The sequence below is a fragment of the Penicillium concentricum genome, assembly GCF_028827145.1.
Source record: "Penicillium concentricum strain IBT 3081 chromosome Unknown utg000001l_segment0_segment0, whole genome shotgun sequence".
Classification (NCBI taxonomy): domain Eukaryota; kingdom Fungi; phylum Ascomycota; class Eurotiomycetes; order Eurotiales; family Aspergillaceae; genus Penicillium; species Penicillium concentricum.
The window spans coordinates 7390881-7409700 of NW_026622754.1; the positions used below are offsets into that span (position 1 = coordinate 7390881).

The 18820-nt window shown below is 49.1% G+C and overlaps 6 protein-coding genes across 6 annotated transcripts; 2 read left to right on the forward strand and 4 right to left on the reverse strand.

Moving 5' to 3' along the window:
* Window positions 1-319: 319 nt before the first annotated feature.
* Window positions 320-2780, reverse strand: N7517_002843 (putative C6 transcription factor (Leu3); the record flags this gene model as incomplete). Its single annotated transcript, XM_056720573.1, has 6 exons — window positions 320-633; window positions 689-1216; window positions 1272-1540; window positions 1599-2036; window positions 2088-2521; window positions 2592-2780. The coding sequence occupies 6 exons, from the start codon at window positions 2778-2780 to the stop codon at window positions 320-322; spliced, it is 2172 nt and encodes a 723-aa protein (XP_056584708.1).
* A 940-nt stretch (window positions 2781-3720) lies between these two features.
* Window positions 3721-6263, forward strand: N7517_002844 (uncharacterized protein; the record flags this gene model as incomplete). Its single annotated transcript, XM_056720574.1, has 5 exons — window positions 3721-4180; window positions 4278-5894; window positions 5971-6002; window positions 6062-6103; window positions 6162-6263. 5 exons carry the CDS (start codon window positions 3721-3723, stop codon window positions 6261-6263), a joined length of 2253 nt encoding a protein of 750 aa, XP_056584709.1.
* Window positions 6264-7765: 1502 nt separating this feature from the next.
* N7517_002845 (putative C2H2 finger domain protein) lies at window positions 7766-9375 on the reverse strand (the record flags this gene model as incomplete). The annotated part of the gene is made up of 3 exons (XM_056720575.1): window positions 7766-8606; window positions 8787-9271; window positions 9361-9375. The coding sequence occupies 3 exons, from the start codon at window positions 9373-9375 to the stop codon at window positions 7766-7768; spliced, it is 1341 nt and encodes a 446-aa protein (XP_056584710.1).
* A 1939-nt stretch (window positions 9376-11314) lies between these two features.
* On the forward strand, window positions 11315-12452 carry N7517_002846 (putative nicotinamide N-methyltransferase; the record flags this gene model as incomplete). The annotated part of the gene is made up of 2 exons (XM_056720576.1): window positions 11315-11813; window positions 11911-12452. 2 exons carry the CDS (start codon window positions 11315-11317, stop codon window positions 12450-12452), a joined length of 1041 nt encoding a protein of 346 aa, XP_056584711.1.
* Window positions 12453-12690: 238 nt separating this feature from the next.
* N7517_002847 (putative S-adenosylmethionine-dependent methyltransferase) lies at window positions 12691-13891 on the reverse strand (the record flags this gene model as incomplete). Its single annotated transcript, XM_056720577.1, has 2 exons — window positions 12691-13627; window positions 13833-13891. 2 exons carry the CDS (start codon window positions 13889-13891, stop codon window positions 12691-12693), a joined length of 996 nt encoding a protein of 331 aa, XP_056584712.1.
* Window positions 13892-14772: 881 nt separating this feature from the next.
* Window positions 14773-16878, reverse strand: dspD (putative protein-tyrosine phosphatase; the record flags this gene model as incomplete). The annotated part of the gene is made up of 1 exon (XM_056720578.1): window positions 14773-16878. The coding sequence occupies one exon, from the start codon at window positions 16876-16878 to the stop codon at window positions 14773-14775; it is 2106 nt and encodes a 701-aa protein (XP_056584713.1).
* Window positions 16879-18820: the final 1942 nt, after the last annotated feature.

Below are 18820 nucleotides of genomic sequence, written 5' to 3' on the forward strand. Positions count from 1 at the left end.
CTACGGAGCGAATCTGAGCCCACAAAAAGCCACAAAATAACTCAATGTGATATACGTACATAAGGTACCGGACTTTATGATTGCAGGCTATACGCTGGAATTTTTTTCTGACAAGGATTTTCGGCCAAATATAGCATCATATTGGAAAAGGAACCCATAAGAAATATAGACGGATATGAAAAGAACATAAACTCACTGGGAAGTATCAGCGATAAAATGTGTGGTATAATGATACAAGACAATGCAAGCCACGCCTGCAACCTTGGGAAAAAGAACAAAAAGAAAGCCATAACGCCAAGTAATTATTAGGCAGGCCAATCTATACGATGCCCTGGGATTCTATCCCACCCATTGTGGAATATGAATAAGGCAAGTCTACCAAGCCATCAAGCAGCCAGTTCAACGGATCGAAGACTTCGTAATTAGGCTCAATGAAGCCACTTGGAAGTCCGGTAGCTTGGGTTGTGGATGGTTGAATTCCAAGACTAGCCTGGGATAGTAGGGGAGCCGGGGCAAGACTTGGATCGTTCCCTGAGATTCCAGGTGTTATTGTAGATGTGTGTACAGGCCCGACAGATGAGGTGCCCGAAGAATCGGCTGCCGAATCAGGATTTGTTGGATTTTTCAGATAGGCTAGAATCAAAGGTTAGAGACGCATTTATACCTGAGCTTGTGAAGGGATACTGACCTTCAATGTTTCGGCCCTTGGTCCTGGCATCCTCCCGCCAACGCCATACAGAGTCGAATAAGAGGGACATGCTCATTCGGCAGCGTACTTTGAGGCGCAGGGAGTCGTCAACATCGGTACTGTTGTTAGACCGTTGAGTCGCTCCTCCCAATCTCCACATCTGAGCCAACACTTCAGCAAGCCGTTCGGGCAGGTCATTGCTGGACGCTGACACCCCGCGAATGGCCCAGATTGTACGGTTGAATAGGTGTTTGGTGTATTCCATATCTATGTGAGAAGCGAAGAAGCTCTTGCACAGCTTCAGAAGAGTGCAACCGGCGGCAACCATCATCTGATAGACATAGTATGGGGTGTAAGAGAGAACTGGGCCAACATCGGTCTCGAGGTTCAGGACAACTTCGAGGAATGATGTCGTCGCGACATACAGAGATAAGAGGCGTTCGCGGTAATTCTTAGTGGTTGGCTCATCAAAGAATGCCGAAAGGTGCAAATGAAGGTTAGCAGCACGGAGGAACAAGTCAGTAATACCTGGCATCGTTAGTCATGCATCCCATATATTCCCACTTGAAGTTCGGAAGCTTACAGTCATTCTGCAGTTTGAGTTGCTCTTCCAACTCGTCAAAGTCTCGCGACAAGAAGGAAATCATTGTTGAGCGTTCATGGTCGCTGGTTAAGCCAACGGGATCACGTCGATTTGTGTAAAGTGCTCGGGTGACTCTGTCACAAAACTTTTCGATCTCCAATCTTGGCCTTATATCTTCAGGAAGCTTGAAGTTCGGGTCTAGCGAATCGCTCGAGGACAATGTCCAGTCGTAAAGAGTAGATGATGGCTGTCCATAGCCGGTAGAAACTCTGCAAATTAAAACATGAGACAAAGGCGAGCAGCAATTGACTATGGGTTTGTACATACCTTTGAGCAACAATATTGCAAATCGCCCAAGTTCGCACCTTATCTCTCAATTCATCCTCGATCAGTTCCACTCGGAATTTGCTAAAGTCCTGGGTGTGAGAAGGCCGGTGGAGACCAAGCTGCATGGCAACCTGTACCATCATTCCACATAGCATGAAGGTCGGATCTGTTGAGGTGCTGCTTGTCGGGAACGGCCATGAGCATAGTAGAGCGAGAGCCTTCACAACATGGTAGCTTTGGGGGATATCTGCTAGAGTGCTCCAGACCAGCCGGGTGACAGGACCAGCAAGGGAATTCAACAAATTCGAATCGCCTTGATAGCGTCGTGCACCAACACTGATGATTATCCAGAAAAGTAACGAAGAGGAGCTATGATAATCCTCGGGAGACTGATTTCGATCCAAGAATGGGAGGAAAGGGTGGTAGTATGTGAAGAATCTGACAGGAACAAATTAGGACCAATAACAGACTTGACAGATTAGAACTCACATATTAAACAGTTCCGCCACTTTTTCGGGAACAACCATAACATCCTCAATTCGTCTGATTTGTCCGCCATTCCTCATGAAGTTGGTACTGTCGAAACCCGAACGAAGGTCCAGGAGGGACGCCACAGCTTCTTGAGATCCCATGTACTGGTCTGCGGACATGGCCGATGGGGTTTGATAGACTGCGGGACTGACTTGACTCGATTCTTGCTTGGGTGTCAGTTGTCCTGCAGTCAATGCTCGTTGCTGTGACATTCCAGGGACAGGTTGGCCAGTAGCAATCTGCTTCCTAAGCTCCATTATTTCCCTCTCCATTTCCGCATTGCGGCTGCGCTTCCCAACACGCTTGAAGTTGGACTCAATTTTACAATCGAGCCTCAGTCGACGGCATCGCGAACAATCGGTCCATGGGTCTTGAATCACATCGCATCGGAGCTGTCGCAATCCGAAAAGGTTAGTCAAACTGGAGGATCGCAAGAACTTTGCGATAATATGCTAAACCTACTTTCTGTTGTCGACATTCATTGCAAGCGCGCTTCACTGGCTGACGTCTCTTTTCCTCGCGCGCATCATTGTCATCCATATCCTCCATACTCCCCGGAGAACTGTCGATCCCCGCAATTGTCATATTGCGTTTGCGACCATGCACACCGTCGGCGGCAACTGAGACAGGTAACTGATTTACACCCGCCATTACGGGGCTGGTGCCAACAGGAGCATTATCAATGCTTGCGATCGGTTCAAGAGTTTGGGCCTGGCCCTCTCCGATGCCGTTCGATCGCCCGAGAGAAGCCAGGCTGAATGACGTTTTTGCTGATCGAGATCTCGGTTTCGGACGGCGAGAGAGCTTCGGACGGATTCACAGACACAGGAGTTGAATATTGATCCAGGTAGTACAATTTGGTTCGGTTCTTTCTTTTTCCTCTTTCTCTAAAAAAACCGTCTCAACTTTCTTCGGTTTCTCACTCAGTGAGCGCACTTCTTCCCGGAATATCGATGAGTCAGCGCAGAGGGGCATACCACGTGACTAACTATGGTTCCATATCCCACGTGACAGTAGATGGGCTGTACATTTAGAGTATTTCCATATTGATTTTCATAAGTTGCATAGGTAAGTACAAGCATATGAAAAAAAGACACTAGAAAGACACTAGAAAGTCATTTGTACAGGATACAGTGAATCTCCACACTTGATCAGCAGAAGTAAGCCTTGGGCGAACAAAAGCCACCAAGGCAGCAAGGCAGTGCAATCGCGCCCGGCTCCGCCATACCATTTTGTATCCAATCTAGTATGAGATTGGAAAAGACGTTTTCATATTATTGGCTTGGAAAGTAAATGAAGCCATTCACTACTTTCGTAAAAGCTTTGTGTTCCGAGACTTGGCTAAATGTGGTTTAGGTTTCGACTATTCAGGACAATTAGTGGCTATCGTCATCATTCCATCTCGTCTATCTTGTCCATCTTGGGCTAAAGATCAGGAGGTTGAACGCCCCATGCTGACTTGTCTTTATCTGAGTGTACTCAGATACGAATGAGATACCTGGTATTCAACTGATATAAAGGGTTACCCGACCACACCTGTCGGACTCAGCAACTTACACTTCTCTACATACTACCTTTATCAAACGCCAACATGGGCGTGTCAACGGAGAAAAAACCCAAAGACGCACCCAATCAATCGGAAGCCATCGGCGAGTCTTCCAGTGGGCGACCACCTTCCTATTCGATCGACAAGGATGAGCAACCGCCACTAGAACTGCCACGGTTGAATCTGGGTCCCCCTACATCTTCTTCGACTACTGTCACTCGCGATCAGTGCGTTGCACATCTCAAGTTTTTAGCTGTGCTCGCAGACCTGCGAGATACTATCTCTAGTGATGATGGCCTCTTTGGTATCAACGATGCCGAAGCTGAAAGATTCTCGGATTCACTGAATGAAGCGCGGGCTCGTATTCGCGAAAAGCGCTGGGCTGTATATACAGCGCGTGCGGTCGATCGATACGCCAAGTGGTGGTCTATTGGCCTTCCCCGGTCAAGGCCGATGGCAACTATCGATGATTTGGAGTATATCGGCTATGAAAACATCCTTAATTGTGATACTATAGTTGCATGGAGCACGGACAATCTACCCCCGCTAGGCAAGTGTGTTAATTCCAAGGCCAGAAAGGCGATTGGCTAATTACTCTATAGACATTCTGATGGTCTGGCATGCTCATTCGTTGAATCCCCGAAACTTCCTTGAGGATTGCATTCGATACGGTAAGATAAGCACCTGGGCAACAGGATTTCCATGGGAAGTGATAGATCGCTGCATCAACAACAACACGATGGAGTATACAGTTTCCGAACAAGCCAAGAATCAGTTCGAGCAGAAACTGGATTTCAAGTGGAATAATCTAGACGACCCGCCAACCAAGGAAGTCAACTGCACGTATTGCCAAAAAGTGAGCGCTGTCCCGTGGACAGATGCTTACTTTGGGGCCACTGTTTCCAATGCGTTCAAACTTGGCAATGGCTACGCCGATAATTCATTTGAGGTGAAATGCGCCGGCTGTCAACACATAATCGACCATGGCCGGCTTAAGGTTGCAAAGTTCCGAAAAGACCTTGCAGCAACTCTTTACGATGGCCTCCCCATGCCCGGGGCGTTCACCAACATTCATGGAATTCCCGAGGGCCCAACTGCTAAGATCAATCATCGGGCCCTCCGGTATATGCTATTCCCCACACGAATTGTCCAGGCTGCTGGAAAGGACTTGATGGAATTTACCGATGGCCGAGTGGATTGGTGTCAGAACGTCGTCCGTCTGAAGGAGCATCTTGAGACCAAGCTACACGATAGAAAGATTTTGATGGCTGCGCATGGTGTCACCAATAGTAGTATCCGGCCTGCCGAGAAGATCCACTTCCGACGAATGATGTCTCGATACTGGGAGAATCTCGGTCCCTTCGCGCTAGACCTTGTGGGTGCTGTGATCAGACAAGGCACCTTCGTGGATAAAATGGACCAAATCGACTGGCTGCACTCGCCAACAGTTTTCAACACCATGGACCGGCTGATTAAAAAGTACGAAGTGTTCTTCCAGATCATGATGGACAACCCAAGGAACATGGCCGTGCCCACGCTGGATGTCGACTTGGCCTGGCACACACACCAACTCAGCCCATTGCGGTACTACGAACACAGCACGTCGAAGCTAACAAGAAGTGGCCTTCGCGTGTTTATTGACCACGACGACAAGGTCGACGAGGGAAAACTCTCCGATGGCTTCGCCTGGACCAGCAAAATGTACCGCCGTGCCACCGACGGCGGCATATACAGCGAATGCACCTGCTGGTACTGCGAGGCGACACGAACGCCAGACCTGTATGACCGGTTGATCACTGTTGGCTCAGCCTCTCGGGCCCGAGACGCTGCAGACCTCTTGCACGATCGCCCCGATATCTCGTCCGACCCAAACAAGAACCCACATATCTCTTCACACAACGCTGTCCGGCCAACAAACCTGTACAACCCGGCTGAGAGGGCTGGCGCTCTGAAACACATACGTCTACAGAGCAACTACCGAAAGGCCGCCCGGCGTGCTGAGAAGCGTGGCCGTCATCGATCCGACTCCAAATCATCTAATAATCAGGGCGACGTTTATCCATACTACATGCCTTATGCATATGGGTACCCTATTATGATGCCATACTATGGACCGTACATGATGGACCCATCCATCAACTGTGATTCTTACGCAAGTAACCCTGGCTGCATGAATGTTACTGCAGGCGCCGCTGGGAACTGTTGTGCTGGCACATGTGGTAAGTTCTTCCTACACCCTTCTAGAAGCATTAGTGAAACTGACTTTTCAAAAGGCGGTGCTGCAGCTGCAGGTAGCTGCGCGGGAGGCAGTGGTAATGGAGGGTGTAGTAAGTCTTTTTATGAACTCCGGTATACTACAATGGATGCTGATGTGTTTCCTATATAGGCAGTGGCGCATGCGGAGGATCCAGTGGTGGAGGTGGTGGTGGTAAGTCTCCTTCATTGCATTTGACAGACGGAATTACATACTGACTTTGATTATTTAGATGGCGGCGGCGGCGGCGGCGGTGGTTGCGGAGGAGGAGGTGGAGGAGGAGGAGGGGGTTGTGGTGGTGGAGGTGGCGGCTGCTAATCCAAATGACTGCTAATACCCTTTCCTTTTTTCTGCTTTTGCTCTTTTATACTTATTGTCAATTCCTTGGTTGCTTTCTGAAATAGCTCATCAAGTATGCTTATAGTTCGACAGTCCATACATAGTATATACGATTGCTTTAGGTCTCACATCTAACACTCTTACAACTGTCTCTTATTGTATCCTCTCGATTGTAATCTCTGAGTATGATCTCTGCTTCTATGTTTCAAACTCGAGCTCTGTGTCACGACCTGCGATGCTGATATACACTCCCGGTGACTAGAAGATGACTAGAAGATGACTAGCATGGAACTTCTTTGCCTAGGCTTTCAGTTGCCATTCAACTTACATCTCAAACAGGAGACGGTTTCCTCAACTGGCTATTGAACCTCACCAATCAGTTGAGACCATGCCAATTGACATTGTTTCACCGTTATCTGGGATGAAACCTTTCCGATTGAAGGAAGAAAGAATGATAGATCTACATATATTGACCTAGGATCAGTAGATGCCACATGGATGCCAAGCTAGACATATCCCAACACCTACATAAGGCATTGGGACACAATTGAATCATCAGCGAGGAGAAATATGTCTCATACTGTAGCTGGTCAGAAAGAGACAACGGCATAATCTCCCCAAAAGAGATTAACACCTATACTAGTTTCTATCCGGACCAGCTCGTCACACATTCAACCCCTTTTGTTTTATCCTACGTATTCATCTATGACGAAATACAGATTCCACAAAAAAAAAAGATGGACCTTTACCCCGTAGTGGGTCAATGATTCCCCGCTTATGATGTACAGGTACGCAGATATAGAAATGACATAAGGATCTACATTCTAGAACAATATAGGTTCATGAGATATATTCATTGTATGCCCCGTCCGAGGGTCAATTGAGTTCACATAAGAGTGAGAGACCATAGGTGAGAGATATAGAAGAGATTGGGAAAGGAGACGTAGGGAAAAGAACGGACGAGATACACATGTGGGAGAAGTAGGGAAGCGGATCGTAGAATTTGTGGGTTTGGTATATATGTGCGAGGTGAGAGGCCAAAACAGAACAGAAAATGACAAAACGAGAAGCATAGAGGACATGAAAGTGTGTCATGCCCCTATGGATATAAGTATTTGATGGGGATAATAAGTAATGCGCCGGCCATACTGAGTAGGCCATTTATGGGGGTTTCCAGAATAAGCCGCAAAACAAAACGCAAAGAAAAAAAGCACAAAGCGGGCCAAGGAGACATGATTGATACATGGGATCTCAAAAGGTAGTGAAAAAAAAGGTCCCGAGAATTGTGGAACACTCCATTGAGAAAAGAGCATCTGCACGATTATTGGACATTGGCTCTGATCTCCATCTGGAGTGGTTGTAAACATGTAAACAAGAAGGTTCAAAAAATTCGCTCAAGCTCGTACATGAGAATCGTGAAGGGGGGTCGTTCGACATGAGCCGATTTGACCTAAGAACTGGCTCGGAGGCGCGCGGATGCGGAGGCTACTGGGAGATTTACTCTTCCATGTGGCCAAAGACACCGCCATCGTCGTCATCGACCGGTGCGGAGCGGTTGCCAAAGTCTACATCGGCGTTGCGACGTTGACGGGATTTCTGGGCATCCTCACCACCAGTAGTCCGAACCTCACGCTCATCCGACACCTTGTACGACAGCGACGGGTTGAGCGATCGGGCCAGGAAGATGTTGGCCTCGGAGTCTCGGCGAGCGGCCTCCTCCGTGGGGCGCGATTGAGGGGAGAAGAGACCCTGGTTGCTTGGGTGGCTGTTTGAGTCCAAGTAGCGCGCCGGCAGTGGAGGCACCGGTGGCACGTCGGGGGTCATGGAAACAGGCCCCGTGCGAGGAGTTCCGAAATTGCACAGGCCGATGGCCGCAGCAAGATCCGCCTCATCATCCTCGTGTAACCGTGTGTCCGCCGTCGAGGGACGGGTGTCGATGCTCGAGTGGCGGAAGTGGGAGAACGTAGGGGAGTGCAGCGGAGCACTTTCGTTGTACGAGCTGGAGGGAATGGACTGGTAGGAGCGAGAGAAAGCGGAGGCGTTGCTAACGCTGGGGCGTTTGGCCCACTGTGCCGGCATACCCGACATCTCGAAGTCGTCGTCTTCCTCCGAATCCATTGGGGGCGGCGTGGTTTCAGTAGAACTGATGCCATCTCGCATTTCTGACAGGGCGTCCGGCGAACCAGACGACAATTCCGACTCTAACTCGGCGGACTCATCGGGTGGGTCATCGTGGTTCATGGTGACCAAAACGGAGGCGGCCTCCAGCAGTTGGACCTGCTGGTGCTTGGAGATGAGAAGCTTCGAAGTAACGGACCATGCTGGGTCGTGTTCCCACCTAAGATACCACGGAAAAAAAAAACACGTCAATCAAATGCTGCTGAAAGGGATGGAAGAAAGGGGGAGGGTGACGAAGGGGGAATTGAAGAACCACGAGGGCGACCTGCACAGAGCCGACGTGGTGCATGTTCCCGATCGAGCTAGAGGAAGACGGCCGAGCGGTAGGGGGGATACACACATATGCTTAGACAAGCAGCTGCCATGCTTATACCCTTTCCCGCAGCGATCGCAACGTATGGCCGTCGAGGCACGCTTCCCTTCGGTCTTGAGTTGGGCACCTTCGCTGGCTCGGCGGTTTCGGTTCTTGGGCTTGCCATCGGAGTGGTCCGAGCCCGGAGAAGCTTTGCGGGCGACCGGTGATTCCTGACTGGGACTATTGATGCTGCGGGAGAGGTAGGAGCTGAAGCCCGATACGTTGCCGATGGAGCCGGACTCCAGTCCCTTGCGGCCTGCGAGGCTGCGGCGGTGCACACCCATGGGGAGCGAGGTGGCCTCCCCGTCCTCCATGGAGGCAGCGACTGCGGCGGCAGCATTGGCAGCGGCGGTGGTGACACTCTTTCGGCGAGTTACCCGGTGGTTTGGATTGAGGGCACCTAGAGAGATCGAATGCGCGTGTTGATGCCGCTGGCTAGTATTGGGGAGAGGACGTGACATGGATAATTCCTGTGAATGGCCAAAAGAGGCCGATACATTAGTATGGTCCAAAAAAAATAAAAAAGTGTCAGGCGGAAATGCGATGCTGGAAGACCTACCTTGAATGAGGCCATGGTAAAAAAAAAAATTTAAGAGGAAGCTTCCAATGGAATTGACGATCCTCTAGGACACGAGTTGCCCTCAATTCAGGGAAGATGAAATAAGGCGGAGTTCCGAAAGATGTATAGGTAGAGAGCAATGAATGCGAGAAGAGAGAATGAAAAGTGAATAAGAAAAAAAAAAGGGTGAGGGAATCCAAAAAAGAAAGGTGGAAGGGGAAAAAAAAGAGAAAGAAGGAGAGTCAGGGCCGGTATGAGCCAAAATCGCTCAGGTTTGCGGGGGCCTTTCCCTTTGAGCATGCGGGGGGAGACGATCACCGGTCACACATACGGCTTTGGTATTTTATTTGCTAATATATTTTGATATATATGCCTTTAGATATTTTATCTATATGTTATATTTCTATATGCCCTTTATACTCTTATTATGTGTTATAAATGTGTGTGTCGCAATGACTCTAATGCTGATAGCAGGGTGGATCCACTTATCTGAAAGACGGTATAATGTCAACCCTTTGAATTCTAGCGAATTCCACTACTAGTTGATGGCGAATGTTGGGCATAATCTTTTTTTTTTTTTTTTTTTAAAAAAAATGTCTTAATACCTGGCGCTCGGATGGCGTTCCAGGGGAAAGGTAGTGCCATGGGTCCAGGCTCCAGGCTTATAAAAGAGAAATCCCATTCCCACTTGAATCCATATTCCAAGTTAGATTGCAACAGCATTGCAATAGATGTACGGAGTAAACACTTTAAAAAAAAAAAAAAAAAAAGTCCAGTTGCCTGACGATCAAGGTCACAAGATAGAACAGCTGGACACTGAGTCCAAGTACCAATCAAGTTACTTAGTTCCCACCCGGGTCATGACGACTATGTATTGATAGGAGAAGACCGTAAGAGCCTAAACTAGTGACTTGGAAAGTACCAGTTTCCTATGTATCGACCAGATCACCTGCATAGCATCGACCGGTCTAGTGCTTAGAAGCCAGTGGATGTGGTGGAGCCAATGATGTCATTAGGTGGGCTTAGTCAAGAGAATCACCTGATACCCAGATAGTTAACTAACCCGGATATAGTTTATATAATTAAACCTGTTCCCCTCCCTAATGAACTTCGTACATGACTCCGTATACTCCGTACACGAAGGTACATCGCACATCATTTTTGCTCTGGGAATTGTGGCTTATCTAACCAGTCCAAGGCACCCATTCCTGGTTACCCGTGGCCCGGGCCCCCGGGGCCCGGGGTGTCAGTTAGGTAATCGCTGGGGTCACCATATTCCAACGATCAGGTCGCGCCATCTCGCACGCTAACGTCTGCAAGAGAGGATCATTACTCCGAGCGTCACACTACCCTGTTGCGCACGAGCACTTGCGCGGAATTATTTTTGGCGCCCTTCAGGGCCCCTGTAATATACCATTGACCCCCCTGATCTTACTTGTTTCTGGCACATTCCCAAGGTTCCTGGCCCGCCATTCTTGACCTGCGGCTGAGACATCGGGGCATTCTTCTTGTCGGTATTATTGGATTAGAAAGTCGGATCATTGTCGATCCAAGTATTAGAGCCGGGAGGTGCCGTAGCTGTTGAATTTATTTCTCAATGGTTTTATCCTCAGAATTTCAACATCAATAAGTGAAATAATATTAGGATTCATGCTCCATCATTATTCTCCAGTTTTGTGGTTCGCAATGACGTGGTCGGACCCCCAGGGCTGAAGCTCCGAGGTAGAGGGAATCTTACCTAATAGATGCCCGATAATGCAAAAAGTGCAAACATACATAATTTTTAGGAATTGAAATCTTCATTAGAGATAAGAGATAAAGATCAGACCCATGGATCCCGGTCGCAATACCCTCACGTAATAGGTCAATTGACTTTTCCCAAACTTTCGAAGTCTACTTGCATAATCCATCGCATCCCATAAACAACTCGACGAATCCCATACAAACCGCAACTATGCTTCATTCACGTCTACGACCCCTCCCCCGCCGCAACTACCCCACCAACACACCCAGCGCCCCAACACCCGAATTTCAAAACCAAGACGCCAACAGCGAACCCGATGAAGAACCCGAAGATGTCTTCGGTGCATTCCTCCCCCACCTCTTCCCAGACGACGCACCATCCTTCCACGGCGACCCAGGCCAACACCTCCTCTACAGCTCCCCGCGCTATGGCGACCTCAACATCATGGTTCCCAGCTACCCAAGCTCAAGCCAGAAACGCTCCGAAGAAATCGCCGCAGGCCTAGCCAAGCCAGATGGCTCAGTGAACCAAGTCGACGAGGGACGAAAGCTCTTTGCGCATTTCCTCTGGAGCGCGGCGATGGTCGTTGCAGAGGGTGTCGAGGAAGCGGATACGCCTATAGCACCAGGTGAAACGGAGACAGAAGCCCAGAAAGAAAACCGGGAGTTGTGGAGTGTCGAGGGTGAGAGTGTGCTCGAGTTGGGCGCTGGTAAGTGGCATTTCGCGTTTTTCGCATCCGGCACAGTTCATACTGTACCCCTCAACCCTAACCTAAATATAAACTAACCCATTCATGTTATATATAGGCGCCGCCCTCCCATCTGTAATCTGTGCCCTAGCCAACGCCTCAATGGTCACGGCAACTGACCACCCCTCCTCCCCCGCGCTTAGCGGCGCAATCGCTTCCAATATAAAGCACAATCTAGCCAAGCGCACGCCTGAGCTCGCGAGTCAAGTGTCAATTCAGCCGCACGAATGGGGTGTGTTAGATGACTCGTTCTCTACGGCGAATAAGGGTGTCTATACGCGCATTGTCGCGGCGGATTGTTTCTGGATGCGCTCGCAGCATGAAAATCTCGCACGCACGATGCAGTGGTTCCTTTCGCCCGGTGGAAAGGTGTGGGTTGTTGCCGGGTTCCATACGGGGCGAGCGATTGTTGCTGGGTTCTTTGAGACGGTTGTTAAGCATGGGTTCGTGATTGAGAGGATTTATGAGAGGGATTTGATTGCGAGGCTGGAGGATGGGGGTGAGATTCGTAGGGAGTGGATTCCGGTTAGGGAAGGGGAGGGTACGGAGAATCAGAAGAGGTGGTGTGTTATTGCTCTTTTGAAGAGGAAGGGGGAGTAAATTGTGGGTTGTGGTTTTGATGATGGTATTCAGTGCATTTTTGAGCGATCTATCATTTCCCTTGCATGATAAGACGATGAGTATAAATAGATGAGAATAAAATAGAGAATTCTGCCTTGGAATGATTGGAATGTTTCAGGATTATATTCAGCATTTCTATACTGGCTATCTGCATTCCATTTTGCTTAGGGGTATAGTTCGCATGGTTCGCATGATATTCTGCAGATCCACTCAAGTATCAAGCATCTCCAAGTCTCTGAAAACACACCGTACAAACACCCTGTCCCTCATGACCTCCAAAGCGGAACCGGGGATACTCAACACGGCCCCAAACCGCCAACCGATCCCCACTCGTCCGATCACCAGTGAACCAATGCACCAGCTCTTCCTCAGTCCAGTTACAGGTAGTTACCATCAAGAACCCACCGCGTCGCACTAAACGCCGTGCGATATCAGGGTATCTCTCACAGACACGTGTGGTCTTCGCATCATCAGCTAGCGAGACAGCATCGAACGTCCCCTTGTCGAGCACGATGTCGAAGCCGCCTTCCTGGTATGGGAACCAGGGGAGTGTTTCCTCCTCGGTAGAAGAGGGTGATACCTCTAGACCGGTCTCAGAAAGAAGAGCCTTAGAACCGAGGATATCCCACTCCTCAAACTGGATGGATGTTTCTTGTCCCGACAAGTCATTAGATCCAGCCTCAGTCTCGACCTCTCCCTCTGTATCCTCTTCATCATCAGACTCATCCTCATCCTCAGAGTCACTCCGATAAGCCGAATGCCCTCTCACACGCTGCAACTCCCTCGCAAGCTCAACACTCTGACGCGAGTAATCGACACCAACAAGACGTCCCGTGTACCCACCCCTCTTCCTAAGCAGCGCAAGCATACTCCCATTCCCAGTCCCAAGATCTAAAACACTTGGCTGGCGGGATCCTTTCTTGTGCACTGTATTGCGCGGCGACAAGGGGAAGGACTTGCGCGTGAGGAAATGAAGGACTTTTTGCGGGGCGTTGTGTTCAGAGAACCAGGATGTGCCAGGGTCATCTTCTTCGTTTAGGTCGGAGGTGGTGGATGCGACATCGTCATCATTTTGGTCTTTGTCATTGGCATTGGGGTCTTTGGGAGCTTCGTGCGAGATGTGGGCTAGGGTGCGGGCGTAGTATGATTCCCAGCTAGGTTGGGATTGTTAGTTTGCGATTGGAAGGGTTGGATATCAGAAGCAGATTTATAGATCAATCGGGCTACCAATTGATCTATTGCTGCTTTCGCTGTGGTAGATTCGCTGTATACAACACATGGAGGGGCAGAGCGGGGTTCATGGATTCCCCGTCCTTGCGTTGAATAAGAGAATAGGGTGCGGCTGGAAAGAACACATACTAGTCTTTTGTGCCCAGCTCGCTGGGCGAGAGGTATGCAGGATGGGATTCTTCAGCCATTGTCGCGAGCGCGGAGAGGATGCGCAAGGAAAAATTTGGGTTGGAGGCCCCGGGGTGTTCCCGGGGCTTATCGCTATCTCCGTTCTAATCAACAAACAGCCCGAAACCACGATTGGATCTACTAGAACTAGATTTGATGCTTTGTGTTTACAGATTTACGAGAAACAATTGGAGCTTAACATCGAACTCTATTGTGAGACTGCGCAAAGGGGTATTCATCATGCAATCTTTCACCCATAAAGCATACTACGAGGTCCAAGAGGAACCAAGTAGCATCACCACACGCATGTTGAACACACAGAGAAAGGCATAGAGACAAAGGCCTTGTATGTGCGGCAAGATGGAAAGATAGGAGAGTAACATGAAACAACCAAGCAAAAGACAAAAGCCAAAGCAAAAGGAACCCAAAAAAGATAGGACCCCCCGATAATATTACAGTTACCAAGCGGAAAGAAAGCAGACAGATCTGTTCCATCTTTCAAGGCCTGGCCTTGGTATCAAAATTCGTCCATTTTGGACACCCGAGACGCCAGTGGTAAAAAAAAAAGAAAAGTTCAAGCGATGGTGGCCGGTAATGGCGTTGGACCCGTAGGTTCAAATGACAAAAAGAAATATGCAGTAAGTATGCAAGTTGGAAAAAAAATTGCGATGAGCGACAGCAAAGCCTGCTTTGGTCATAAGTATCATCAAGCCAGTCATCTGATTGAGATGAGTGGAAGAAATTAATAAGTGAGAATAGAAGGTTGCATTGACCTCCGGGGGCACGAGGCCCCGGGAGTGGCTGAGCAAATGGTCTTCAAATCAGGAAAGAGACATGGAAAAATATGTCGGGTCATGGAATCGTTTCTAAGCCTGGTCTCAAAGGACACAAGGCGGAGAGATCACAAGAATTCATCAATGGATCTCATGATCAGGGGATCGCCACCGGAGGGAGGCGAGCGGGGGTCTACCGGTTCGGCGGCAGGTCGCATGGTATGAGGGATCGGAGGTGGAGAGAGGGCTGCGGAGCGATCAATCCGGTGGAATGATGGTGGTGCCAAAGGAGTTGGCGAGAAGAATTCGTTCGTCCTTGGAGAAAACATGCCACCGGAGTCTGGCGCATCACGTACAAATACATGTGTTTGAACGAGCGGGTCACAGCTGCTGACGCTGCGCGGCAACCCTCGTGGCCGACCCGAGGCAGGTTCCACGGACTGAAACTTCTGTCGGAATGGGAGGGGTCGGGGGGACAGACTCCGCTTGGGGGAGTAGGACTTGAATTTTGTGTAGCTACTGCTGTCGCCGCTCGTAGTGGGACGCATCGAGGTCGTTTCTGGGATAGAGAGGCAGCTAACTGAAGGTGCCTGCGAGAGTCCGCGGAAGGATGGTCGGTTTGATTCGTTGGACGCTGGGCGCTCAGCTCGTGCAACCTGAGGCTCTGAGCTTCGTCGACCGGTTTGGACGAACCACTCCTGGGGTGGGGGCTTCGACGTAGACCCCCGCAACAATTTAGAGCGGAAGTCCGTGAGCTGGTAGATGAGGCTCATATTCGGGCCGACCCACTGGCTGCGTCCCTTGACTGCTTCGTACATCGAGTTGAAATCCAGGTGTCGGTTTTTGTACAATCCGTAGGCAATCACCAGCGATGCTGAGCGGCTGGCACCTAGCTGGCAATGTACGAGCACTTTCTTTCCTTCAGCGATCCGGTCATCAATCAGCTCACAAAGCGGAAGCAGGTCTTCGAGAATCTCAGAGTTGTGGTCCCAACCGACATGAAGGTACTCCGGTTCTGAAGTTGTAGGACTTGAGGTCGTAGGGGTTGGCGACTCGGAATCCGACGGTTGGAATTCCCAAGCAGACTTGAAGGAGATTTCCGAAATCGCGGTCTGGGGCTCCCCGCGGGAGAAGCGTTTCGAGGCCATGGAGGCGTTCCGCCATGTGCTCATCACTGTATCATTCCGCTCCTCCTTGCTGGTACTGAACGGGTTCACCACTTCTTTGGCGACGTTGATCACCACGTCGAATTTGGACGCTTCTTCTGCTGTTGGCTCTAGATACAGGTAGACACCAGAGTCGTGAATCCGGATAGGCCCATCCGGGTAGCCACGATCCTTCTTGCGGGTCGACTCGCGCGAGTCGGGGTGGTCATCTTCTTCTTCTAGACCATGGAGAACACGGCGAGAAAAGCCCGATCCATCAACCGGCTTCAAGTTGACAGGGGACGCATCCTCAGAGGCGCTAGACGAACGGCGCATACCAGGATGTGACATTAGCCGGGGAAGCTGCATACCTCCCCGTGGGGCGAACGAGGGCGATGTAATCGCTAGAAGGGAAGGTGAGGATTCCGCGTGACGCAGGGATGGAGTTGGGGGCACGGAATCGGTGATACCAGATAATGGTTTATTGAAAGTGGGGGTCTGGATGGTGAGATTGGCGCGTCGCCTGCTCTTGGAAGGGATCGGGAGGGGAGATGGTAGGGCATCGAAGTGTTGTTTTGAAGTCTCCGCCATCGATGCAGTAGCGATAGGCGGGCGAGACTGAGATGGGGGCGGCATTCGCAATGACAAGTTCTTAAGGTTACGCGCCCGCCGGTTTGGGGAGTCTGGGCGCGTATGAGGGGTTGGGTGCGACAGGCGCGGTTCACCGACTGGCGCAAGGCGCGGAGGAAGTTCCATGGGCCGTGTGGAAGGCATGAACTTTGGGTATGAGACAGACATAGCAGATGGAGATTCCGGGGAGGAGCTCGGAGAGATATCGCCCCCGCCGGGCGAATCAAAGGGCGAGATGGTTGTGGTCGGGGAGGACTCGGTCGAGGCCGAGGTCATGGATGAAACACTTTCGCGGTGGGGGGAAGGAAGTAGACGTGTGTTGACAGGGACATGGGTTGGGTATTGAAGAGGGTGGATTGTGCTTGCTTCTTCTTTGTATCGTGGAAGGGGACCACCAAATACCGACATGAAAGACGGAAATGAGTCCGGAAAGGACGGCTGACTGGTTTGCACTGGCATTGTCCGAGTCGATACTATGAAAGGAAGTTTCCTCTCAATCCGGCTCTCAAGAGCTAGAATGGCATTCGAGATCGAAGATACACTTGCTACCTGCGCAAATGGGTCTCTATGGAGAAGAGCGTTAGATTGAATCTAGGGCAAGTAAAATGCAAGGGCTTTGAGACTAATCTGATGCAAATCACAAGGGGAAAAGCAGAGAAGTAATAAAGGATAAACATACCAGATGACAATCAAACCTAAAGAAAAGTAATAATAGAGAGAGGTGAAAGGTTCCTCCAGGGAACTGGAAGGAGAGAATAGATGTACAAAGTAGAGAAAAAAAAAAAGAGTATGGTTTTTTGAGAGATCTCCTTCAGGGTAACATACAATACAAAGAGGGGACCGATCCAGAGGGAGATGGGGGGGAGATGAAGACCAATCAGTGGCCTTTGCTCTAATTTTAGCCGCCCTGGAATGTTTAGTCGGCGTCAAACGAACGCAAATGAGAGGCTCGAGAGTGTGCCTCTTCCCACCTTAGTGTATAATTTATTCTTACAGGGTATTTCAAGATTTTCTTTCTTCTTTCTACGTTCTACTTTCTACTTTCTACTTTCTATTTTCTCCGGAAAAATAATTCTAAGTTCCAGTATAAATTACATTTACAGCTTAGGGGATGTGGAGTGTAATAAAGGGGAGTATTCCAAATGAAAATCTATTAGAAGGTCAAGGACAAATGCGAACGGCACGGGTGAACGGTGGGCTGGGTGATGTGTGGACTTGATACTATTGGACCATTCAACATTTTAGGGGCAATCCCCAAATAACAAAATGACATCTGATTGGAGGATATCAAGAGGAGAAGGCTCATCCTGAAACCCCATGGATCTGGGTTTGGCGTAGTATGAAACACGCCAAATTGGCACTAGTGGGAAACTAGTGCATCTTGGCAGTTTGGGTCTTTCTAGATTATATTTTACGGGGTATATAAAATATGTTTAATCTATTCAATGTCATCTAGAAAATCAAAAAAAAAAAATTTATACGGAGTACTCCGTCTACATTTTATGGATATTACATCCGGGGTCATGGAGAGTTATTAAAGCTTGAGGTCCACTACCTCGTATAATTTCAATGACGAATGATCGGCCTTTTCCACGTGGGCATAACAATCCTGAAACTGGATCTTCAGTTTACGATATGCCGAATCTGGGATATTCACATGGTTTACGGAGTACTCACATCTAATAACCCAAAATCTGGTTTGTGCAAAGTACCAGATAGATGAACCCCTTTCTCTGGGTTCTGAAATCAGGGAACTTCAGATGTTTCACCATCAACTTCTAAAAATAAATGGGAATTGCGATGGCAACTTACGCTTAGCATGCTCGTGTTTCAGGCTTGAACACTTTCCATTGGTTTGTGGCAAACAACAGCTCAATTAAACTACTCCATACGGATTAACTCCAGGTCTCGTTTATTATTGATATAAATTGTAAATGGTATCATCCAGCCGTATATATAAAGCTCTTCGGACTATTCCACAATTAGATCCCTAATGATTCACTAATATTAAAATCCAAAGTACCAAATTGGTCCTCTGTACTGACTGTACTCCGTATGCTTATGTAGATTGCAATTTGCACATGGATTTGTCACGCTAGCGAAGTGGCAGTGCCTAGGTTGAAAGATTTAGCTTACAAAGTACGTCACTATATATCCATGGATGGCCTTGAGGATCTAGACAAAGCGTTATGTGCTAGGACCGTAGGGATCCTTGAGTTATAGCACGACAAGGTATATTGTGTACAGAGAGGGCATGGATCACTGAAGAAGCCCCTTTATTGGCCTCACCTTGCTTATTTATTCTCTAAGTATAGCCTTATATTCCAATGATTTATAAAGGACTCCGTACGCCGTATATTGTAGTGATCTAACCTTGGAAGGTTCAGGCAGTGCCGCACTA